At 38.6% G+C, this 26,283-nt stretch overlaps 1 protein-coding gene across 2 annotated transcripts; it reads left to right on the forward strand.

The window, feature by feature from the left end:
* The first annotated feature begins 70 nt into the window (after positions 1–70).
* ACTR2 (actin related protein 2) lies at positions 71–25,763 on the forward strand. 2 transcript variants are annotated; one of them, XM_072857370.1, is made up of 10 exons: positions 121–227; positions 2,520–2,671; positions 6,542–6,652; positions 12,237–12,452; positions 16,586–16,658; positions 18,999–19,135; positions 19,931–20,080; positions 20,800–20,945; positions 21,351–21,483; positions 22,702–25,763. In XM_072857370.1, the coding sequence occupies exons 2-10, from the start codon at positions 2,669–2,671 to the stop codon at positions 22,870–22,872; spliced, it is 1,140 nt and encodes a 379-aa protein (XP_072713471.1). In that variant the 5' UTR covers positions 121–227; positions 2,520–2,668; the 3' UTR covers positions 22,873–25,763. The 2 variants fall into 2 exon arrangements, with proteins under 2 accessions (XP_072713470.1, XP_072713471.1); XM_072857369.1 differs by lacking the exon at positions 2,520–2,671 and having other exon boundaries at positions 71–227.
* The last annotated feature ends 520 nt before the right edge of the window (positions 25,764–26,283 follow it).

Here is a 26,283-nt window from a genome sequence, read left to right on the forward strand (position 1 = left end):
GTGGGGGTGTTGCCGCGCTGATTGGGCGGTGGCGGGCGCTGACGGTTTCCGGCGTGCGCGCGCGGCGGGCGGCAGGGCGGGCAGGAGCGCGGGTGGGGGGGCCCGGCAGCGGCGGAGGTTGGGGCGGCGGCGGCGGCAGCGGCCGGGACTGTGTCGGTGCGGGGCGGCGGCGCGCAGGCATGGACACGCTGGGCAGGAAGGTGGTGGTGTGCGACAACGGCACCGGGGTGAGTCGCTCCGGCTCCGGCCCCGGGACCCGCCCTGCCGCCGGGGCGGGGGGGTGGGGGGGGAAAGGGAAGCAGGGCGACTCCCCCCCCCCGGCCCGGCCCGGCTTCCTGCCGGCACGCCCGCGGGCCGCGCCTGGCCTGCTGCCGCCGCTACCGGGCCCGGCCGCCCTCCCCACCCCCTCCCCGCGCCGAGGCGCTGCCTGGGGCCGGCGAGGGCCGCGCCGCCCTCCGCCAGCCCCGGCCCGCGGGCAGCCGCCGCAGCACGGGAAGTCGGTGCGGGCCTGCGGAATGAATGGGCGGGGGGAGCTCGGCGCGGAAAAATGGCAGTCCCGGCGGTTTGCCGGTTGTTCGCTTGTTTCTAAACCGTCTGAGCAAAATCTACCGTCGGGGGGTCTTCGGTGCCGTGTCTGGTGCGCGGGTATTGTGCTGTGCCCCCCCCCCCCCCCCCCCCCCGGTATTTTGCTGCTTTACCGTGAATATCTTATTTCTCTACGTGACCTGAGCAAGTCTCTCTGTAGCAACGAGCATTTAACCGAAAACACCGACTTTTTTTTTTTATTTAATTCTGAACGAGCACATTATACATTGAGGAACCAGGGATGTGTTATCTGTATGCAGGATTATTAGTTTTAGGGAAATGTTTTGGGGTTTTTTTTTTTTCGGCTATTGGTCAAAATGGAGTGTCATCCTTTCGTTAATACCTTCCTGATCCGCAACCTGCTCAAAATTGACATTTTTTTAATCAAGAGAGCCCCAAAGGTTTTCTCCCCATCCTTTCACCTTTTCTGCCCTCTGTGAGCTTGCAGGCACCCACTAGAAATCCATCCTTTTGTCAGTGGTACGCAGGCTTTGAGGCGCCTCGGCAGGAAGTGAAAAAGATACCATTTTAAAGCAAACAGATAAGATGCTATAGGTGGATAGTTCCCCTTGGCAATTTTGTTTAGAAATCGAGGGTTTCTCCCAGTAAAGAAATATTACGTGGAGAGTTAACACAGCTGACAGCACGTAAAGATCTCGAGTGGCAAAAATAAAAGGAAGTGACTTTTTTTTTAATATATAAACACTTGGAATAAAGAAGAATTTTTTTTTTTTAAAGCCTGAGAGGGAGTAGTTGGGACAAAGGATGTTGTTGTTAGAGATTCAGCATCCTGAATTAGGGGGTTTTCCAATTAGCATCTGAAATGATTAGAACGGTTCAGGAAGAACAACATCATATTTGATAGTTCTGGGGTTTGACAGTTCTGATGTCCTGTCGTTTTTCCTCCTATACAAAAATTATCTTTAATAGGGCTGGCATCCGGAGCCTTTGGGCACTTTTTACACTACCATTTAGAAAAAGGAAAGAAAAAAAAGAAGACGTTTACCATTTTCTTCTCATAAAGGGATGTGGAAGCTTTTTTTGTTGGGATTTTTTTTTTTTCATTGTTTAATACTCTTATTGTCGGGCCCATATCCAAAAAAACCATTTAGAGCTTCATCCTATAGTGTGGTCCTTTACATAGCAATAAACCATTGAGTTGTAAAATGTTTAGTATATCGGTAGTGACAGCAATGTTGTGCTTTGGCTGGTCTCAGTAAGGTGCAAGGCATGGGGTAGAAGCCATTATTTTTACCCAATTTCCCAAGCTGGCTTTGCAGCACAGATTTTGTACAGTGTAACATATCTGTGTGTGCTTTTAAATCGAGACATCTTGGAATGATATGTTTGGTTTTTTTCTCTGTGAGTTGTACCAGCAGGATATAAATAACTATAACAGTGGAAGGTGCCTTTATAGTGCTGTTGCGGTGCCAAGAGGAGGGGCCTGTGTCGCTTTGGGTTGTGTTCGGCCTCTAAGCAGAACAACACGCGTATGGAAAGTACTCTGGCCACACAGTTCGTTGTGTGGGAGAACAAAATATCAAGAAATAATTGTTAAGTCAGTAAACTCAAAATATTTAGGTTGAATTGGAATAATTAAACTAGGATTGGGCTAATTAAACTGGAAGAAAACTCCATTCACTAAATCTTTGGAGCCTCATCTGTGTGTTGAGATTATCAAGTAGTCCTGTATTGTCAAACCAGTATTTTTATTATAATATTTTTTCTGTATGACAAAGAAGAGATGCTTTATGTCAGAGTGATTTCTGATACACTGTGACATGTCATACTTAAAACCATGATTGAAATTCTGGCACCTCTTGCCAGGTGCCAGAAACATTGCATAAAAACAGGGAATATTTTTAGAAAAATCAGATGTGATTTCAACTTTAGACTTGTCTTTGAAATTTACTGTTCTTGTTATGCTGCCGTAGGACTTCTACTGTATCTGGCTGCAACCAGTCTTTGAGGAAGAGGTGACTAGAAGGAAGTACTTGCAACACGTAGTGTAGCAGAGAGGCAGGCAGTGGCATCTTAAAGGTCTAAAGCATTAGAGACGGATATTCTTATTGGTGTAGGACAAATGGTAAGTTACTTAGTGGCCTGTAAAATTGCTCTAATTGTGTTTAGGGTTTTTGTTTGAGAGTTGCATCAATGGAAGAATCAAGCACAGAGACCTGATAAGAATATTAGTATTCATTTTAAAACTTGTCACATGACCTGTTTGTGAGCTTCCTCATTCTTTTCGTTTGAAAGAATACTTATACATACAAGTTCTTACTGTTTGATGACTCAGTAGGAAGTGAAAGAGTCGGTATAAACCACAGTGAAATGGAGAAGAAACTATATATGGTAAAACTTCTTACATACGTGGTCTTGCACACAGGCAAGCTAAGTAGCTATTCTTAAAACATTCTGAATGTATAGCAAATGCATGCAAAAATGAAGGATGATGAACTCTTGGTTTCCTTACAGAGATGCGTAAATTCATTGAGCGTTGGTGTTACTGTTTGAGACATGATGTATACTGAGCATTGTACTGAATTTGTATGATAATTGTTCCAAAGGGTGTGCACAATAAGAGATGGAAGAGAAACAAGCACACTATACTTAAATTTTACTGGAGAGTTTCAAACTGAGAATGGCAGGAACAGTGAGTATTTAATGTCTGGCACTAGAAAAGAGAAGCTGATTATATTCCAAACTACTGCAGTTCATAACGTTTAATTGAAGATGAGGGATGGGAGGGAGAAGTATCTTATGTTTCTTGTACTCCTTCAGAAATCTAAAACTGTTCAAGATCTATTATATGGATACGTTTGTGTTTCTTAGGTGCATTTACCTGTTGGTAGTTTTACCAAGTTTGGTTCTTCAGCCATAATTTCCAGTGTTACATTATCACGAACCTACCAAACCAGCTGAATATTCAATATGATGTCAGGGAGAATACTATAGTGGGGATGCTCTCATTGATGGGGAAGGTGACATACAAGGCTGACTTCTTCTCATCTTCACCAAATTTTCATGTAGGCTGCGGGGGTAAATTTCAAATTTGAAGGGGAAGAGACAGAGTTAAAATTTTGCCCCATCTATCTACTGTTGAGTTTACCAAACTTTGCAAAAATGTCGTTTGTAAGGTGCTCTGTTCCGGCCTAAAGGAGGTAGGGAACAGACTGTGAATGTCTAAGCTTAATCTTACTCATTGTAGTTCACATAAATTAAATCTGATTTTGATTGTGTTTTAGGCTGGTTGGAGAAATGACAATCTGCTTTTAAAATCTAGGATTTATTAATTGCCAACATTGTTAACTACCCAGGAAGGTGTGTCAAGGCTTTAACGTGCAAAGGGGCTGGAAGTTACTATTACAGTTCAAATAGTAAGAACTTAGAATGGTGTTTTTGTAGGTTGGCATTTTCTAGGTTAGCATAGTTGTATGTGATTTCGAGAGGTATTTTTAAGGTTGGCCAAGAGGCTCTTACTGATTTGTGCAGTAGTCGTTTTGGTTGCATATCTCAGTGGTTGCTATGTAAACCTCAGGGTTTACTTGCCCAGTCGTCAGGATTTAAAAGTGTGGGTAGCGGAGCTTCTTGAGGGGTGCTCCAGTAGCTTGAGTTGTAAAGAGTCATTTAGATGTTACTGGTCCTGTTACTTCTGTTGACCAACGCAGTTGGTGATGACTGGTGGGGAAGTTGCTTCATGCTGGGGGAAAGAAAAGGAGGAAAAGCTGTAAGCAAATATATGGGTGTGAAGGTGCATGGGCTACCTGGAGGTGCTTATGGTTGTACTCGGAACAATTTATGAAACACTAAGCTGGATGATGGGATTGTATGGGCTGTTTTATAGAACTTCCTTCTGGCTTGACCAGGTCCTGCACAATGAAATTGATAACAAGCATACCTAAATATCATAGTGGAAAAAATTTGCGTGATTGCCCTGAATGGAGTAATTTGCTAAGTCTGAAAGGGAGCTTATTTATTTTTTTTAAATTTGGACACCATTATTTGGACTCAGCTCAGTCCTTCAAAATGTCTCATATGTTTCCTCTGGTATAAAACTTCTGGTAAAGTCTTCTGGTGTATTCAGGTAGTGTGATCCAAAAATGCTTGTGGCTACTCTTTGCTCTCTCATAGCAGCACTGCATTCTTGAATACGCAGATAAGATCTGTGTAACTCCTAGGTACTTCTGGCCTTAATATAAGCAGAAGAGTTGATAAGTACTTGCCTTTTCAGAGAACATGGATTGAAGTAGAATGAGCAAAATGAGTTGTATACACAGTGACATTCCTCAGGTATTCCAAACAGCTCTGCCTTTGGAGACAGCAAGCACTGAATTGGTGAAAGAAATTAGGGTCACAAAAAGCAAAAAAATTCCCTTCCCCTCTGTATTAGCCCGACTTTAATTAAAATATCTCTTGGCTCTTTCCGTAACTGGCTTTAGAAATTTCCTTCCAAAACAGGTGCCCTTTTTACTGCAGTAAGGTGAATAGTTTAGAGCAACAGAAGGTGACTTTTCATGTTACCGTTAGTATAATAGCAGAATTCCCCTCAGCTGCAATTAGCTGTACTCTTTGCTGTGCTATAATTGTTTCAGTGGCAGTATTCAGGCCTTACTCCAGAAAACTTGGTGAACGTTTTGGAAATTCTAGCAGATGGCTTTTAATACAGCCTGAGATGGATAATTGAGCTTTGGGACAGGGTCCCAAGGAGGCTGTGAGTTGTCTGTCCTTGGAGGCTTCCAACACCCAACTGGTCAAAGCCCTAGGCAACCTGGTCTGAATTCAGTATTGACTGCTTTGAGCCCAACGTTGGATGAGAGAGCTCCTGAGGTTCCCTCCAACCGGAATGATCCTGTGATGCTGTGTTACTGCTGTTACACCTAGATGGTTGAGTAATTTTGCAGATGAAAATGCATAATGTTTAGTTTGGGACTGCAGGATGTTGTTCTGGCATGCTGATGTAGCGCAGTACACTAAGTATGCATCAGAAATGAGAAGCCTGCTCTATATGAACTGCAGGCAGAACATCAGAGTATGATATATGAACATCAGAGTAGGATAGCCGAAGAGCATAATTTGCTGATCCCCATGAGCTAAAATTGTAACTTCTTGCTGGCACATTTAAAGTTCTTGTTTTACAACTGAGCTTCCTCTAGTGACTGTATCTTTCATTTTTAAAAATTATTTTATGCTCGGTTAATCCTCACTGTTTACTTAGTGAATATACTGTCTTGGGACCCAGTGATGAAAAGCTTCCTTTCGCACATATTTGGGTAACAAACACTCTTTCAGAGTGTCCTGTTTGGTGTGAACTACCATCAGCTGAGGTTTTGGTTGTGCTGTTGGTTTTAGAAGTGCTTACTGCAAACTCATGTTTTTATCCTTAAAAGAAACCCTGAAAACTATGAAACTCTGAGAAATCCATCTGAATTGCACAGACTATCTGCTAGTTCACTGTTAAACACTTTTTATAACAGCGTAACACCTGAATTCACAACGTTTTGCTTTTTTTTTCTGGTGTGTAATTTGTTATACTACTGTGTGCTCTAATTGGAGAGGCGATTTAATTTGGTCTCATTGGGTATTCATTGTAACGTGATCCATTACAAAATGATGGGTTTCCAGTTGCTAGAGAACTTTGTTATAGAGTGGCAGGAAATCCAAATTCAAACACTGGACTCTTTTTACACCTCTCAGTGTACTTAGTTGTATTAAAATACTGTTTCTCAAAAATTTGACAGTCTGATTCAGAAAACATTCTGGAAAATACTTTAATTCAGTTTTACAGATCTACGCATCATCTGAAATGTGTAAAATTGATTTGAAAGTATAAATCCAATCAGTTTCCAGGGGGACAGATGCTCTTAAATTTGGGCTTTTAATTTTTTACCCCAAACTAGGTTTCTATTGGTAAACAAAAGTAATCCATATTCTAATAAAATGATTTATTCCTTTTCAGTTTGTGAAATGTGGCTATGCAGGCTCAAATTTTCCGGAGCACATTTTTCCAGCTTTGGTTGGAAGACCCATTATAAGATCAACTGCTAAAGTGGGAAACATTGAAATCAAGGTAAATTTTTTTCATTATTATTCCTTTCTGTCAGATAATATTTAGGGCAGCTTTTGACTTACGTAATGTTTGGTAATGCTTTTTCCTTAATTCCCTGTTATGCTGTTTCAGTATCTCTTGATTCATTTCTGTATTGGGTTTTAGCCTGTCAAAAACAAAAATTAAGAGGGTCATCTAAAGCACTAGAGGCCTTCAGATAGTACAACTGAGGAGGCAGCAGGTAGGGCTCAGGTGGTTCTGGGCAAAAAGGGGCTTCAAATGCCAGTATGTAAATGATGACAAGATTAGAAGGCAGAAATCAGGTAGAAGTGGTTGATGTTTGTCACCGAGCTGTACTGTGGGATTCTAAGGCAGTGCTGAAGAACTGCTGGAGCTTCCAGGTCTTTCTACACTGTTTGCTTTCTACTCACAGTTGATCATCTGTGATCTTGTATGAGATGTTTAACCTTGGTTGTATTTGCATTTCATTGTTTCTATTGTTTTTGTTTTCTTTTCTTTTTGCTGTTGATAGATGTAGGTACTCCACACCAGTTAGAGACAGAGAGGCTATGTTCAGGCTACTTTGTCTTGGGATTTTATTCCAAGCGTGGAATGGGGACACACACCACTGAGAATCTTTTTGTGAAGTCTGGGGAGCTATCATTTCTCACTTTATTTTGTAATTACAGAGTAACGCTTCAAATGTTAGCAGTTGCTTCTGCAATACAGGCTTCAGTAAATGTCTTGGCCCTACTGTGGTCACATCCTCCCTTCTTGCTTCTAGCCACACATTCTCACCTTGTGCTGGTCATACTGCTTGTGCAGTCATGTGGTGAGCCACTTCAGTGAGCTGATCCAGCTGAAAAAGAGTGATTTCTTTGTCAGGTAAAGTTTTGACTGCCTTACTAGACAATTGTCCAAGCTCTAGTTTGAGAGCAGGGCAGAAGCAGGAACTTGAGGGAGAAGCGGGAGGGGGCACAGAACTGTAGAAGCCCTCACTTAGGCCAGTGAAGATCAAGTAGAACCACACATATACAGGCTTTCAATTTTGCTTTCCTTGTTGCTTCTGAGCAGCAGCTTAGTAAAAGGAAAAAAAACAAACCCGAATCTGCCCAGTTCTTGTTCCTTATTTTCAGAACCCTATGGGTGACAAGGAGAACTTCAGTTACCTGATTTCTGCTGCTGCCTGTAAGAAGTCAGTAGTATCAGCAGAAGGTCATACTAGGAAGTCAAGAGAATGAGACATCAGACCTTTCCAAAATGCACTGCTTTTTTTTTTTCTTTTTTTTAAATATTGCAATACTGCTTACCTTGTGTCAGCTGGGACAATTTGTTTGAAAGGATGGAGATCTTTCCCTTTCATTGCAGATAGTTTTTGTAAGGAGAGGGAAAACATCTTCCTTTCTCTTGCAAGACTTGGGGAGAGGTGTTTCTTTGGATATCTACTTGAACTTAGTGTGACAGTTTCTTCAAGGAGGTCCTGGTAAAGTTTTATGAAAGTTATGCAGTGATTTACAAGTCTTAAGTCCAAGAAAAATTCTCTTGCATGAAATTTCATTGTTGAAGTCATGTTTTCTTTCCAGCTGATCTGATACAGCCTGTCCTGCCAGTTTTGGTATCCTCTGATTATCTGATAACTTAGTTTAATATCATTACAGATGACAGTGTTGAATTGGAAAGATAGGAGGTAGAAGTGGGTAATTGCTACGAGATCAGCATGAAAGAACCAGTAAACTATAATTTTGCATGCATTGCACATCATTTGCTTGAGCATAGATCACATGGGCATATTTTAGGGAGTATAAACTGTGTCTAGATTCTTCCTAGAAGTTTTATAGCATCTGCCTATAATAGCTTGTCACTCTTTCTTACGGGAACAGTGTATCAAGAAAAGAAATCCCTGACACAGATACTTCGGGTATCCCAGTAGGATAATACAGTAGGAAGACTTGTTAAGTTTGAGTGCCGTTTTTCTTTGTGAGATTCTTGCAGATTTCCTTAAAAAAGTATTTTAGCAGATGGGTTTATGCCAAAATTTAATTCTAGCCATTCACTGCAAGTTCTTATGGGGTAAGTTTAAAACTGACTAAAGGAAGCTGGTAAGAAGATTATCAGTTTAACTTTTCAAAAGTATTCAGAAAAGCTGTCATTCCTGTGAAATTAAGAAATTCTGTGAAAGGAGTCTGGAAGCTGATCAAAACTGGTTATCATCCATCTGTTGAGTTACCGATTTCAAGTTGCTTTGTCCATGTTTTCCTTCTGGATTCTCATTTCAGCCAGCAGCAGGGATATAGCTTTTTCTCTACTCAGAGTCCCCAATTCAGGACATAAACACAAAAATTCAGTTGTCACTGGGATTATTTTGCTTAAAATTGCACCCTTAAAACTCTAAAACCAGAAGCATAGATGCTCCTCTTAGTTTTTACTTGACTTACTAATCTTCGAAGCAGGTTAGGAAGGCAGGACTGATAAGTAGCTTTGGCTAGTTAAAAAAATTAGGATTTTAGGGCAGATCCGACCCAGTGACCTGCTGAGCCATAGTCCATGTCCTACAGTTCTGCTCAGTTTCTGCCAAGACAGCCTGGAGAAGGTCATTCTCTGGAATTGAAGTGAGGAAGAGGGCCACACTCTGACCAGCCTCTTTGGTACTGCCTGTCCCAAGGCAGCTGCCAGAAACTCTACGCACTTTTCCTCTGACACAACTTGCAGAATAAGTAGATTTGCCTTAATGGCAGTGATAGTTATCCTATGGCTTTTGACAGATTAGGTGACTCAAATTTAATCAAAGGAGGAAAAGTCTCAATAATCATGAAAATTGCTTTAGTATAATTTTGGACAATGTTTGTACGCGTACACTTCCAATTTCTCATAGTGCTTCCCGGCTGCTTTAATTATCTTGTCTTCCTACCTCCATAGCTTGCTATAGGGAAAGAGCTTTGAGACCCTGCTCTTACTACTGCACTTCATGATTGCTTATTTCCGTTCTGAGAGTAGATGCCATAATTTAAGTAAATATCTCTTATTTGATTCTTTTTGGGTATTTGTTCCATGATACATGAACAGATTAGCCTGCTTATAGTTGAATACTTTTATGTTATAGTTTTCAGTTCTTGGGTATTTAAAGTGGAATATTTAAAACAAAATTTAAATTTAGCGTTTGTCAGAGCTTGTTATGGTGAAATGCCTTGTGCAGAGTCTTGTCTAGTTCATATAAGCGGCTTGCGCAGGGTAAAACTCCAGTGTTACAGAATATTTATGCACAAAATTCTGTTTATGAGAAAGAGGCAGATATACTGATCTTGTTTGCAATGTAAGATGCATAAACATGACATGCCAGTGACATACAGCAATAGCTTCCTTTAAAGAGACATTTTAATCTGAGATCCTGAGAATGTTAGCTTGGCCCTAACTAAACTAACTCAGATCATTTCCTGCTGTACATGCATCTCTTTTCAGCCTATTTCTACTGTGTACTTAAAATAATTTGAGAATTTCATTTAGGCCTTTTCTGACTTTCTTGCTTCTACCTTCTTTCTTCACCTTTCTTGACCTGTTGAAGTAGAATAACAAAAAGATGGTAAGTGAGGTGCCCCTGTGCTGCTTGTCTACCATTTTTGCTTGATGGGACCTAGTAGCTGTTATGTTATTTTTTTGATGCTATTAATTGTTTTGTCTTGTCCTACATTTTACATTTGAATACATATTTATTTTGGACGTTGTTCATTGCTTTGGTTTACTAGCAACTAATTCATGAGAGTATTTTATGTATTGCTTCCAATTGCTACATAACCTGTAGTTTTGCAAGATGGAGGATTAACTCTTAAAGATCAACATGAGGTCAGCATCTTTAACAGTAGAAATTGCTATATTTAACATTACAAACGAAGAGCTTGAAAAAACTTTCGGATTTCAGTTAGACAAGTATTACTGAGTACCAAAGTGTTGGAAACACTGGATATCATGATACTGGTTCCTTTCTGCAAATTCAGTTGTGCTGTCCTTGTTCCTCTCCACCTACCAAGTGTGCATGTTTGTTAGCGTGCTCTTGAGAACAATTGTTCTGCCCTTTAACTTTGTTTTAAAAGGATGTGAAAGTTTTGTGCAACTTTCATTGCGCATTTGAATAGCGGCTTTTCCTGGGCTGTCCTGTTTGGTAGCATAGAGCCTCAAAGAACAATGCACAAAAAAGGCTTCTGATTCTTCTAACTGGTGGATTTTCTGTCGTCATCTTAAATTCTCAGGAGTAACGTGGCTGCATGGTGGAGTTTTCATAGTACAGTTTCACTAGATACATTTGATTTAAAATGTTAGAGTCTTGACTTTTGTCTTCTGTACAGTACAGAACTGAAGTGTGAGAGAACTACTGTGCAAGGGAAAACAAATAAAACACCTTGTCAGTGAGAGGGGGTGCAAGAGGAATGGTTTGATTTAAAATATTTTCAATTAACTTCCTTTTTATATAGTCAACAGTAACTGTTTAGGTTAATTCTAAAAAAGGCATTATAAACCAGACGCTGGATTTCTCGTTGTGCATCTTTTTTTCCCTAGCATTGAATAGCAGGTTGAGTAACCCTCACTTCAAAGTTTTCTGTGCCACAGCAACTGCAAACTGTGGTGGCATATTTTTGTATGAAGCAGCTGGGTTTTTTTGCAATTAATATAATATTAGTATGGAAACAGTGCTATTGGTACCTAGAAATATGTTCTTATAGGCTAAATACGAGCAAGTCAGTTAAGGCTTCTTTAGAAGAGTATGGGATATAATAGGGAGCAAAGATAAGATGTTAACTGTGCATACTTCCTCTGGGAAATACGTGGGAAAGGAGAAGATACAATGCTACTAATTTGAATGTGCAATGTTTGCATAACTAACTTTATTAAACAGATTGCTTAATCAGTGTGAAATTACTATACAAACTATGCGTTAGTTGGTTGTATTTGTGTAAGAATGCATTACTGGGGTTTTTGGCTTGGGACTTTTGGCATGGAACAGACAAGGGTATATTTTATATTTAGATGTGTCTCTTCACACCCTACTGACATAGGCAATATGTAAACCATTGTTTCTTTTAATGTCTAGTGTGGAACTTCTAATCTCTTATTTGCTTTTGCTACTGTTCGGTATGCTTATTCACCACTCATTATTCCTTTTTTGGTATTGTGCACAGAAATTTGCAACATGCATGGAAAAATATTCTGCCAATCCCACCTACTACCCTTATGTGCTATTTTGCATCTCAACCCTCAGAAATTAATATTTGATAAAAAAATTTTGGAGGTGTCAGCGGAGAAACATCTGTACTTATAAAAGTCTTTGTAGTATCTAGCTGTAACAGGGTTTATTGGTTTGTTTAAGGCTAATTGGAAAAAGGAATTAATAAAGTTTATTTTGGAAAAGGTTTGGGATGGGTAACAGCCAAATTTAAATACTACGTGAAATATATTCTACTTCTCTCCTGAGTACCTGAAAATGATTCTAAAATGTGGACATTGTTTAAGAACACAGTTGGACGCAGGCTGGAGCAGTTCACTGTCATTCTTGAGGATTTGGGTGTTTAGAAAACTTTGCAAGCACTGACATGTTTCTATATTTAAAATTTTACAGGATCTCATGGTTGGTGATGAAGCAAGTGAATTACGCTCAATGCTGGAAGTGAATTACCCAATGGAGAATGGCATAGTTCGGAACTGGGATGATATGAAGCACCTCTGGGATTACACGTTTGGACCAGAAAAACTTAATATTGACACAAAAAATTGTAAAATACTACTCACAGAACCTCCCATGAATCCAACTAAAAATAGGGAGAAGATTGTGGAGGTATGTCCGTCTAGTAGAAACTGATATATACTGTCATTGAAGCATGGCTAAGAGATTTTAACTTCTTGGAATACCTGGTAACTGTCTGAGGCAAAGCAGTTCTCCTGTTTTCTAACTAAAACTCGTCCTCAGCCATAGTCATGAAGGCTACTGTGGTTGAATTCAAACAAGCTGTTCTAATACCAGAGCTATAAGCAGGCTTCTTGTCTCAAGTCGTATCACCATTAAAACACAGAATTGGAAATGCATGTTTATCTTCCTGTATCCAAGATATATTGATTACTAGCTATTGGATTAATGTTAATTACTTTAAATGACTTGGACTTCTGTAAGCCAAGTAATGCTTCAGAGGAGTTTGAGGCTTGAGCAAGATGATGCTTACCAGATGGAGCAGTGTTGTTCAAGGTAGTTGAGACAAAGGTGTGATGACAACCAATTCACTAATCTTTGATAAATGCTAGGGATTATCAATGAAAGCCTTCTAAGAAGGAAGGCCTGGTTCTTGGATCCTCGATCTCGGAGTGCTGCCCTAGGTGACCGAAGCTCCATCTGAACCTTGTGTTAATGTAGGTTATCAGATGTATATTGTTTAGCTCTAGTACCATGTGACAAAGACTCGATTTTGAAGAGCAGTAGTGTTTGACAAGAAGAAAAAGTTTAGTTCCCTGTTTTGTTTTTTTTTCTCAAGCATCACAGGTATTTTCAATTAATGTCAGTATTCAGTTTAACAAAAATGTAATTAAAAAAAATGTGGTGCTAGAGTAGCTGATAGGGCAGGAAAAATGGATTCTAAGTCTGAAACCTTATCCGTTTATCAGAACTTTTAATATGAAAGCTTGTGTATATATATATTTTTCCCCATATCTGTTGCTTAGTCTAATAAGAATTTACCTTTATCATTGCCTGCTGATTGTTCCTTAAAAATCCTTTTGTTGTCACAGCTACAATAGTGCTTTCTGCAATGTGGCAGTGAATGTATTTGCGCTAATCTTTTCTTTCAGTGACTTTGGGAGCAAGTGAAGTATAGCAAAGTTGGAAAAACTTCAGTGAAAAAAACCCAAAGTGTACAGTCTAAATTCAGCATTTCTTAGCAATCGTGGACATTAGGGACCTATTACCTAAGTATTATGTAATGCAACATTAGTAATACCATCTATTGTATATCAGTCAGCTGTGGTATGATGGACATAGCAGATTATTCTGGGTGGCCTCCATGTAGCAGGAATGGTTGAATTTCCTGTTCAGGCTTCTTTGCTTTTCAGCTGTCTACAATAGTGTTCTTGTTTTTGTTTTCCAGGTAAACACAAAAGGCTGGGTTTCAGTTGTTCTGGGACTGAATAATTTTATATCATAAATTAAAAAGTCTTGTATGGCTTCTAAAGTCTGATAAAATATTTGTATTGCCCCATTTGCTTTTTTAAACCACTGTAGAAATTGTGGACTCTTAATCCTGATCCAGAGGATTAGGGAGAACTAGAATCCATTTTTGTAAATTTAAATTTGAGTTAAACAGAAGTTCATTGTTTCTATTAATATTTTTAATGGATCACAGTGTTAGGAGGACTAGCAATACTTAGTTTTTAACTGCAACATATTTATACTCCTTTTTCTTCCATTTTTGACATGGACTCCTCCTTTTCAGGCAGGCCAGTATGAAGCAGAGGACTGAATTAAGAGTTTTCCCTAAAGCTTGAAGTAAACATAACGTCTCTGCATTTTTGTGATACAGTGCAGTAGCATTTTGAAAGAAAAGCTTAGTCGTCTGGACCATATCAAGATGATAGATAATTATATATGCTGTACTTCATTCTACTTCCAGTAATTCCCTTTCCTCACCCTTATGGTTCCATCAAACTCAGCTACATAGTAACAGCAGCAAGCGTTCACATGACAGCTATATTGTAAAATATATATTTAAAAAGTGCTGTTTCTTTCATAGCATGTACAAGACATTGGTTGCTTCTCAGCTTAACTGAGTGTTTGCTCTCTGTTTGTCTCTAGTTATCTGCTGCATTCTCATTCTGGTAATACCCTCAGGAGCAGCCAGACTGTAATGGCATATCATGTAGCTGTAGAGATAGTCCAGCACCGCCACTTCTCCTAATCCCAAACTAGTATTCTTTGTCTTTTTTCCCAATTTTTAGTTCTTCCTTTCTGTGCCCAATTCGAACATCACTTTGTAGGTAATCCAAAAGCTGCTGTCACAAGAAGAATCTTTTCAGGAGAACATCTTGCTCAGTGTTTACTTCTTAAGATTTGTTAACATATGTCCCATGTCAAGGCATTTTTCATGTCAAATAGAACAGACCTAGATGTCTTGAAAGAAAGAATAACCACCCCCCAAAGGCCTGCATATAGGTTATAAAAGGGTTTTGCAGTGGCTTCTAGGGTTTAGTACAACATGTGAAAGCAGTAACTAATGCCATTTGAATATTTGTTTTGTTGTATGAAGGTGATAATTTAGACTTTCCTTAAATTAGTTTTTCATTCGTAAGTACTCAGGTTGTTTGAAAGACTCATCCATTGGAATAATGCTGGTTTTAGACAATGACTACTGAAATGGGATCTCTTTTTGAGTTGCTGCCCTTTCAACTGTTCTTTTTCTGGCAGACACTTCTGCTTCTTGTTTCTGAAGGTATTGTGTATGTGCTAAATTGTGGCCATTGCGGAAGTTACTAGCCAGCCTTGTAATGTCTTGCTCATTCTTAGTCCATGCACCTGACTACTGTATTAAATTTCCTTTTATATTACCCAGTTCACATTGGGGGTTTATAAAAACCCAAAGCATGATGTTCTTATGGCAGGGTGCTCTGCAGCTCACCCCCTCTGTGTTCCTTTCTGGTTGACTTCTGCTATACATGTGCTCACAGCAAAGATCCTGAGAAAGGCGGCATCAGCCTTCCCAGGGGTTTTGTGGTGTGCTCGATACAGCTATGAAATAATTAACTTGACTTTTGCAAGGATCAGGTTTTTGATATGGGCCAGCTGTTTAAAATCACACTATTCTAACAGAGGAGGTTCTTTAAATAGTTCAGAATTCTAAAATTGTCAGGCATCAGCTTTTTTTCTTTAAAAATATTTAGGTATCTTTTACTTGAACTGTGGGAGTACTTAAGATTTAATCAGTTTCTAATCCTAGAAGTTGCAGAAGTGCTCAGGAGGCTTCAGAATAGCAAAAGCAAAACTGCTGTATGTGCTGGAATAATCTGAGTTCATCTGTTTTTACATTCATCTGTAAAGCATTTTGAGAGGAAAACTGCTGTACAGTATGATTTGTTTACTTGGCCTTTTTTGTGTTTATAAAGAAGACGAGATCCTATAAACGCTACACCCTTTAATCTTAGACTCTGTTTCTTCACTGAAATTAGTTTAGTGGTTAGGGGAACCTAGTCTACAAGACAGGCAGTTACTTTTCACATTTCAATAAGAGTTCTGCAAACCTGTGCTTTTCTGCATGTAGTAACAGAGTTAGCCCTACCTGTACTATTTCAATTGTAGTGGATTTTGCACTAATTCTAGAAGTTTGTCATCAGTTGTGCTTCAAAGAAGGGAAGAAGGCAGCCCAGATGCAGAGAACTGGTGACACTGGGCTTATTCTGACCCATATGTGTAGGAGTCTGTTTGGTCTTTACTTGACATAGTCTGCAGTCGTACAAAGTCTGTAGGGCTTGATATGAAGAATAAAAAAAACCCCTGAACTTCATTAGATTTGGAGCATACACCTTTAACAAACATTTCATTCCCAAGTCACACTTCAGTAATGAAGTACTTGGCTGGTCTACAAGTACTGCCTCCCGCTCACTATGCACTTTGCAGCTTTACTAAGCCATTTTCCAGAAATTGGTGTGTGGGTTTCTTGTAAGTATTCACTTTTGCTAAACAGATGTGCAATATTTCATATGGCTCATCTTGTGTGAACAGGTAAGGTATAGAACTGAATGTACTACTTACTGCCATAAAGCAAGTAGGTTTCTAATGTTTGTGTAGAATCTGTGTGAGGAAATTTATTGGAAAGTGGTTTTGATTAGCAAAAATACAGCTATCCTAGAAATATAATTTTCAAACTTTCTTTCAAACTTAAATTTTAAGTATTTGGCCTGTTCTGGACGTTAATTCTTGCCTTCATCTTACAGGTTATGTTTGAGACATACCAGTTTTCTGGCGTGTATGTAGCCATTCAGGCTGTTCTTACTTTGTATGCTCAAGGTAGGCAAAGATAACTTAAAATCTGTTTAGTTCATAAATGTGTTGCTGAGCCAAAGTACTAATATGGTATTATTGGGTCTTGGGCTTAATTCAGTGCTGTTGTAAGTAAGCTCAGCTCTGACTTATGGGCTTGCATTTTGTTTTGAGGAACTATTGATAGGTACCACTGTCAGTGTTATTCTCATGAACCAGCTGTGGAGACGTGCTTGTAAATGCAAAAACCTGGTTTATCAAAACTGTCATTGTTTCAGGGTGTAGTCATTTAGCCCTTGGCATCAAGTCTTAATGACATGCTTTGATTTTCTGATAAAGGAAAAATTTATTACCGTAAGTGAATTTCAAGAAGATGACTAGGTGACTTTTGCACTATTTGCAGTTTAAAAAGTTGATTCTTTGCTGTAGATAGGCTAGGCATCATCTATTCTAGTCTGAGGAGAAAATTACGGATTCACTGAATTCGATAGACATTCTACCATTGACTGCAATCCGTCTAGGATTTTAAGTTACTCAAGCACATCAGTTCTAATAACATGACTCCTTACATCTGTTTACTAGTGGCTTGGTGTATTTAGCTGTCACATAGCAGGACATAAATATCCTTGTCCATTAACGTGTCACCATACTTTCTATGTCCAAGAGCAAAAGTGATGGGGTACTGGAAGGGTGGTTCTGTTATGCAAGTCATTATAACTAGTTGAACCAAAACCACTTTTGCAGACCTGGATATTAATTTTATTTGCTGCTATCTGTGCTATTACTTCCCCCCCACCCCCTTTTTTTTTCTTTGGTTTGATTCCTTGTAAGTATTTAAGTGTTAAATTCTGCTGTATTTGTACGTGTATTTTACCGTATAGTGCTCAATTACTTTGTGAATAACAAAATGTGAAACAACTTAGAGCACTCCACAGTGTTTCTACATACTATCACCTAAAACAAAGTTGAAGACCACCTAAGATATAAAAAGCAAGTGGCACATAAATAGAACATTTGCTTTTAAAAATAAAAAAAAGCCCTTTAAAACATCCTACTTATTTATATTACATTAAAGATTCAAGTAGTGGCTAAAATTACATACAGAGACGTGCTTCATTTCAGTGCACCACATTTCGTTGCTGCTGTTAAAACTCTCTTAAGACTAATTGTTGCTTTTACCTGGAATTCTGTGTGCTCGTGTGCCTTTTAAAGGCAAAGGGGTTTATATATCAAAACCTAGTTCTAATGAGGAAATTCTTTAGCAATTCCTCACAACAGTCTTTTGGAGTTAGGTGTAGTCCCTGGTGACTGACAATTTCCTTCCTTACTGCATGTGTCTGATTGCAAGACTTGTTGTGTTTGCATAGCGGTTATTCCAGTTCACTAATAAATCTGAAGATCTGATCACACAACTGAACCAAGGTGTGTTCTTTGGTTCATTCGAGGCAAATAAACAATTTGTTTGCCTTCTGTTTACAAAGCTTGAGCAAATTACAGTAGCCAAACCAATGCACCTTGCCATTACATATTAAATGTTCCTTCATTATTTTAAGGTCTCCCCTTAAAATATATTTTCTTGCTTGAGGTAGCTTGTGAGAAACTATAAAACTGTTTTCTAATCAACTTTCACCATTAATTCTGCTGCTTATTTATTTTGTTAGTGAAGTATAGAAACTTTGTTTCTACATGCTTATGATATCTCAGTTTTGTACACCTTAGAATTTAATGGTTTTATGGTAAACTTTTTTCACCGGAGTTAATTTCTTTAGTCTATGAAAGTGGATTTGATTCAGCCTAATGCTGTTTCTGTGGGGAAAAAAATAAGATGTGTGCTGTATAGTCCAAATATTCTCTACCTTATGAAAGTGTTGTTTTGTTTTTTGAATACCAGACAAAATCAACAAGTCTTAATAATTGTAGCAAGGTAAACTTGTGACCTGAATACCTCAAGGTTTCTTCATATTTGAGAAATTAATATAAGGTTGCACATATACAGCTGAATCTGAGGAGGAATTTGTGCCCCAACAAGCATTTAATGATCTTAGGTATTCCCTTTAATTAGAGTGCAATTTAAGATGTCAAAACACCAGATAAAATTGTGAACAGTAGAGTTGTAAGCATCTAGGGAAAAGTAGAGGTCATACTTTTAAAAAATGTATATGAAAGCATTTGTTACTATGAAAACCTTAAGTTTAAAATCCAGCTGAATGGTAATAACTGAATTTTAAAATTGTGATTACTTTTCCCAAAATGATGACTGGGGCAACAGAGGTTGTGTTAAGATTACAATGAAAAATCCTATCTTAAACTTGCTACTATTCTGCTCTATTTATGAAGGTGTTAATAATACCTCCCCCCCTCCTTTAGGTTTGTTGACTGGTGTTGTTGTGGACTCTGGAGATGGTGTAACTCATATTTGCCCAGTTTATGAAGGTTTCTCTCTCCCTCATCTCACCAGACGGTTAGATATCGCTGGGAGGGATATCACTAGGTACCTCATTAAGGTAAGGTGGAAAGAATTTTTAAGATTGAGGCTGGTGTCTGTGGTACATTGGTTCAAGTTAGAATCCCTTGATAGCAAGAAACCACTATATATCTTCCCTTTATTATTCATATGTCAATTACAGAAAGAACTCCTGTATTCTCTGTATTGCTTCAGTCTATCCTTACTATGTTTCCTCATTTAAATCACATGTGATAGTATTGATATTATTCAGAGACTTCAGATTTTCTTAGTGGCAGTCTTGTAGGAAGGGATTTTATTCCATATTTGGGAAGGAAAAACTCCAAAGTTGGATTTCTTGATACATAGAATACAATTTTGTTTTCATTTTATCAGTTCTATTCATCTGTTTTCAGAAAGACTTTTTCTTACAGTGCAGAAAATAGTGTAGTGATTCTTCCCTGATTATTAAATAAGACAGTATGTTTTATAGACTGTTTGTTTGTTTTTAAATATAAGCAACATTCTGGATTGACAAATCTTATGGTTAAACTGGAATATTGGAGTGTTCTGAAGTGAAGTCCTAAATATAAGAATTATTTTGATTATCTTTCACTTGCCTTTGTAATGGTTATACTGAAAGTTGTAAACACTAAGAAAATTCCCCACTTCAAGTAATGCTGCTATTCTACTTTTCTGGTAATAATGGATATGCTGTGACAGATTTGACTTAATACTAAATTTGCAGTTAAAGGGAGATGAGCTTTTAAAGATATGTGTTTGAATGTACCCATCTACTCATAAAGAGATCTGGACTGTTCCTCCATTTACTGCTAACCTAATATGTTCCCTCTAGCTCCTCTTACTGCGAGGGTATGCTTTCAACCATTCTGCTGATTTTGAGACTGTTCGCATGATCAAGGAAAAGCTGTGTTATGTGGGATACAACATTGAACAGGAGCAGAAACTGGCATTAGAGACCACAGTACTAGTTGAATCGTACACGGTGAGTGTTTTGAGACAGCTTTTCTTGTCCTAAGCTTTATAGGTTTAAATTCAGGTAGCATTTAGCCTTGATTCTTTCCAAATTTTTCTTGGCAGTAGCTCACTTCCCAGACATAGGAGTCTGTAGAATCAGATTACTTGGTTCTGGGAAAACTTTTAAAAGCTTTTTTTTATTATTATTATTTTTTGTTAATTTTCCATAAGACTTTGTACTCATTTTTGTCATTGTAGATCCTTGAAATTTGAATATTATAGTACAGGAACTGGTAGAGAAAGTGGACTTACTCTGCAATGTCAGATTGTTTCAGCTTCATCCATCTAGCAGTGACACGTATGAGACTGATATCTGTTGACAAGAATGGTAAACTTGCTCTTAGTGGAAACTTCCTGTGATCACATACGGAAGAAAGAACTTGCAGGAAAGCATTACTCTTGCTGTAAGGTCATCTTTTAAATTGATATTAGGAGCTGTATTGCAAGGAAATGTTTGGTACGTCAGTATCAATGTATCTGGTCCCTGATGTCTCTAAGTAAATTGCATGACAATTGAAGAATTTTTATCTTCTTTCAGTAGTACTGAATGACTTCTTGCAGTGGTGACAATTATCAATAATTTCCTGTTTTAAAACATTAGGGAACAATGTAGGTAATTTCCTCTTGGTTTGTTTAGTATCCAAGTGGCTAAAAGTAGTCTTCTAAATGGTGTTTTTTCTTCACTAGCTCCCAGATGGCAGGATTATCAAAGTCGGTGGAGAACGGTTTGAGGCACCGGAGGCTCTCTTCCAGCCTCACTTAATCAACGTAGAGGGGGTTGGTGTGGCTGAATTGCTGTTTAACACCATCCAGGCCGCTGACATTGATACCAGGTAAGAGCAGAACACTTAAAATCCTCTGTCAGGGTGCAGGGGTGATGCAAGAACTGCATTCAAACAAAATAGCATCTTTGCTTTAGACACTAATATGTGTGCCGCTGGGGGAGGGTGTATACTGGGAGCGGGGCTCAGTCTGAGATTTTTGGAGCTTAACAGGTTGTCTGGGCTTGACTACTTCAGTATGAATGAACAAGGATAAAATCTTGAAAGCACAGTCTTTTTACTGCTGCTTTCTGAGATGCCTGGAAAAGCACGAGCAAGTCTGCCAAACTCGTGCAAAGTCTGTCTTTTTTGTAGTGACCATTTTTTAGATTTGTATTTACTCCCCTGTACGTACAGGTACCAACTTGTACCGCAGGGTATACTATGCGACACTAGAAAGACTATTTTTTTTGTCAGGTCTGAATTCTACAAGCACATTGTGCTGTCTGGAGGGTCCACCATGTACCCCGGGCTGCCTTCGCGACTGGAGCGGGAACTTAAACAGCTCTACCTGGAACGAGTTCTGAAGGGAGATGTGGAAAAACTCTCGGTAGGTACCGAGTCGCTGCTTTGTGGGGCCAAGGTTTATCCTGAATCCCCACTAGAGGGAACCAAGTAGTCAGAAATGACAGAAGCTGCGGGTGGCCCTCCATGCAACTTGCAAAATTACTGCCTCTTGGTTCTTCACACCCCTGTGTTTCATATAGGTGGCTTGTGCGTATATACTTGCAATAAAGACACCTTCTAGTCCGTGCTAATAGAAAGTAATTCCTGAAGTCTTGGGTTAGTTTGAATGTAAAATGGGCTGATAAATTCTAGGGCTCAACTTGTAATGTAGGATAAATGAAGCTAATGAGTTTTTGTGCCTTGAAGTCATCATTGAGCAAAAATGATTTTTATCTGTGGAAGTTTTGGTTCGTGCTATAAGTGAAATACTCAAAAGTAAGAGGCTAGAGTTCTCACACACCTTCAAGTGGAATAAATTTCCCTTGTTCGTTGGTTATTGTGATAAGCAGACAACAGCCACACACATGTTACAGAGGTAACACTGCATTGTAATGCTATCTGCTTTTCAAGGAGGAGATATTTACAGAGAAAATTCCTTTGAGTGGAGTTTCTAATGTTGAACTGAATTGAACTTCCCTGGTTCTTAATACAGTGTTCTCTAAAGATCTTTTGCAGCTATATGGAATGACTCAATTGTACAGAATGTTTTAACTCTAAGACAGTATTTCACACATAGCTTTGTACTCATTTTTGCTCTTGAAGTTAGAGCTTTAGCATCGAAGAATTTAAGGGAATATTAATTAGTTAAGCTGGTCTAGATTGTATAAATTTAAAATCTGTTCCATCTGCCCTTCTAAAACTTGGTATAATTCTAAAATATTTTGTGGTTTGATCTGGTAACTTCTGATAATTTTAGCAATTGAAGCTTAGGAAGTATTTCACTCTTTACAGTGTTCATGAAATGCAAAATACAGTCTTTAATTTTTGTATTCTGACTCCTGGGCTTTTTGTGCATATACTGAAAGTATAATTTTGGGGAAAGTGTCAATAGCTGTCTCTAATTTCCAGTGCAAAGTAGTTATTTTACTTTGGTTGCGCAAGCTGGAAGCTCACACAGAGTGCCCTGTGCTAGCATTTCAGTTTTTTGGTTGCATTTTTCTCATAAACAGTTTCCATTTCATTGTTCTGGTGGAAAGCACAATTTTATTTTGAAAGGCTTTGTTTCAGGAATCCTAGTAACAGTTTCTTTTCTTTTTCTTAGAAATTTAAGATCCGAATTGAAGATCCACCTCGTCGAAAGCACATGGTGTTTTTGGGTGGCGCGGTTCTAGCAGACATCATGAAAGACAAAGACAACTTCTGGATGACCCGACAAGAATACCAAGAAAAGGGAGTGCGTGTGCTGGAAAAGCTTGGTGTGACTGTTCGATAAATCCCAAAGCTTGTTCCCATCACATGTCTAAAGCTTTTTTTTCCTCTCATTGCCAATCTCTGAACTCACTCAGCTACATGCTATGGAAAGGCCTGTCTGTGGCCTTTTGACCCAAAGGTCAGGTTTTGTTCTGGTTTCTTGGGGTAGCTTTTGTTAAATGTTTCTTAATGTGGCTAAATTTGACTATTAGATTTTGACCACTTCCCTGCAAACAAAACAGAGCAAGAGCAGCCTGTCTGCTTCATTGTTCCTTCCCAGTAGGCAATTGGGTAATTCTGGTAGGCTTTTTCTTCTGGGTTTATTGCTGTAGTACTGCTAGCTTTTGTCTCTAGTTCACAAGGGGTTGTGTGCCTTTTTTAGCATAAGAAAACCTTTAAACAGGAGTTTTTGCTATTGGATCATTGTGGTGATTATCTTTGCATCTTTTTGCCTCTCTCTACATTATGATTATTTTTTTTTCTTTCCTGCAAGTAGGAATTTTGATTAAACATTGTTAGAAACTAGTTTAACTAGCTGGAATGGCTTTAACACACAGTTTCGATGTAATGTGGTTCCATACGCACTGCTGCCTGAACTGGCTTCTGAGGTGGTTTATCCTTAAAGGTGGTGGTGGGGCTTTCATACTGTATTTCTCTAAGTGGGCATGTACACAGTTGCCACAAACAGAGAAACACCTGATATTCTGGCAAATGTAAATTTGTGGCCTTAGGTGTCTCTTTCTGGAGGGAGGAGACAGGTTTGAGCTCTGTTGCTTTTCTGTTAAGGGACAGCTGGGCGTCAGTCTGACCAAAAATGCCTCTTTTTATAGCTAAATTTTGGTACCATGTTGTCTCAGCATAGGGAGCAAGAATGTTAAATTAGCTATTCTGTAATTGTTGAGAAACTTAGATACGCTGAGACAGGAGCCTCTAAACTTCTGAAGAGATTTAATACTTTCAGAAATTCTTGTGAAAACTGTAACTATAGATATGAAAACCCCCAAAACTAAGTTTTAAAAGTCTGATGTTTTAAGTGCTTGTATGTACATCAGAAGCACTTCAATTAAACTTTACAAGTATATTAACCTAGTGCCAAGTAGTTACTGCGAATGAATATTTCAATGACCAGTGTTTATTGCAGCAAGCAGATATTTATAAACCACCACTGGCAGTAGGTTATAAAGAATGGCCTATATTTGTTCCAGTTAAAAATAACATTGGAATATGAGATGATGTTGGTTGGTAAATATCCACAATTCATTTTGTCCAGTCTTGATTTTTGATACTTAACGTGGGATGGGGAAGGAAGTGAAAACCAGTGATGAAAATGCTGTTTCCAGAAAGTACATTAAAGCTGAGTTGTTCTGAAAAATAGAAGTTGTCACTACTAATTATCAGCCATCTTCTCTAAGTATAGTTGCCTGTATTTTCTTCCTACTAGCAGACTGGTAACTATCTTTGCAATAAAATCTGCCTTACATAAAGCATAACAAAAACTGCTTGCATACGAATGCCAGTTAGACTTAGTTCTACTTTGCTTTTCATGGAAATACTATATCACTTCTTACTGGTTTTCCAAGCCTACCGTAACATTTAAGCATAAGGAAGTTAAGATCTGCTTTTGACTTCCAAACCTTGGAATGTATGAGAGATGCTTTCATATACTTGCCATTTGTCTACATCTTTACATTAATAATTGACCCCAGGAACATGGAAATATTAAACTCCCTTGGATTCTTAAAATTTGCTTTCTTTCTAAATCGAGCAGACAGCTTCCTTTTGGCTGAGCGAGCCAAACAGGCAGAAACCATGTCTGCATTTCTCTAATAACAAGACAGTCGCTATAGTATTGCGAGTAATGACCATTTAATTATAGGTGGGTGGGGTTTTTTGCAGCTATATTTACTCTTAACTTGAACAATATGAATTTACAGGCATGCCGGTCATGCCTCAGTGCATGCACTTAAGCAGTTACTAGATTTTTGGGGACATGAATGTAAGGGGTACTCTGAATTCCTGTAGTCTTCTGAACACTTAATACACAAGATTTAAAAATGCTGTGGGCTTGCTTTAGAGCTATGGTTTCTCATGTGACTGTCTCTGGGCTTTTCGGACAGTGTTGAGAATCATGGAAATAAACCAAAGAATGACTTTTAAAACCTTTTTTGAATGACAATCTGTCATGTGATTTTACAAATCTAGACCTTGACCCTGCAACCCCTTTTCTAAACCATCTTCTCCCCTGTTCATTGGCTTCGGTTAGGTATATGCATGTTTGAGTAAAGGTTTTGGAATTTGGCCCTTTCACTAGAGAACTTCACAGCACTATGAGTAATAAATGTCAGTTGATTGTGCAGAATCTTGGGTTTCCATGGAAACCGTGTATATATTTTAAAAAAGGCAACTAGCATTTTAAATTCCAGCTATCATGGATTCAGAAGAATGCATACGTAATCAAAATACTGAATGGGGTGTTCTAGTTGTGCTCAGTGTGATTCTCCATGTGTGTGTTTGCACACACGAGAGTGTGTATGTGCGTTCTCTCAGCTGACAGCTTCAATATTGCTATGAAAGCAATCTGGTTTTAAAGTTTTTTTTGAAGGCCAAATAACTTGAGTTGTATTTGCAATATGCTTCAGCTCCTATAAAATTAGAATAGAAGATGCCGTATCAGTTGTAAGTTTTTTTTTTTTTTTGGAAGCATCCTATTTTTAATGTTAAGCTGCTTCAAACTGCCCCCCCCCCCCCCCCCAGTGTTCTAGGATGTTAACCGGTGTAACACAAATGGCTTTTTATACAGTTCTGAGTAATGTTAACACACAACACTGGTTGAGACCATGAATGGAAATAAACATCTATTTAAATTGACAGGTCTTTTAAATACAAAAATAAAATCAGATTTTTTTCAAAGTAGATTATGTTTGCTTTGTTTCCTTTGGGAAATCACAGTTCTGTCAGTTTTTCTCTAGCTTAACTTCCATCATAAAACTATCATGAGCTGCTTATGCTGAGGAAATCTGACATGACAAAATAACACATTCCCTATTGATTGCTGTCGTAGAGTGAGAAAAGCACCCCTACTCCATTCTCTAGCCAAGACTCCACTCCTTCCATCATAGTTTCTTTAAAAAGAAAATAAAATCCTTATCCTTGGACAGGAATCTTTTCTAGTTCAAGCTCTATTCTCAGTACTGCAAAACAGGAAGAGCCCTCAACTTGTATTGACTTCAGCATCCCTGGCTAAGCTCAGAAGACACATAATGATGCTCTGTTTAGGAAGATTCTCCTCAGCATTGCTACCTTGTGTGCTACTTCACCTGCATTCCTCATTTTAACTGGTAGAAGAACTGTATGAGGGGTTAATGTGTAGCATTTAGAAAGATGCACTGGTTTGAAGCAGCTCGTGCACCTGAAATTTTGTAATTCTCAACTT

This window comes from Ciconia boyciana, chromosome 3 (genome assembly GCF_034638445.1).
Source record: "Ciconia boyciana chromosome 3, ASM3463844v1, whole genome shotgun sequence".
NCBI lineage: Eukaryota > Metazoa > Chordata > Aves > Ciconiiformes > Ciconiidae > Ciconia > Ciconia boyciana.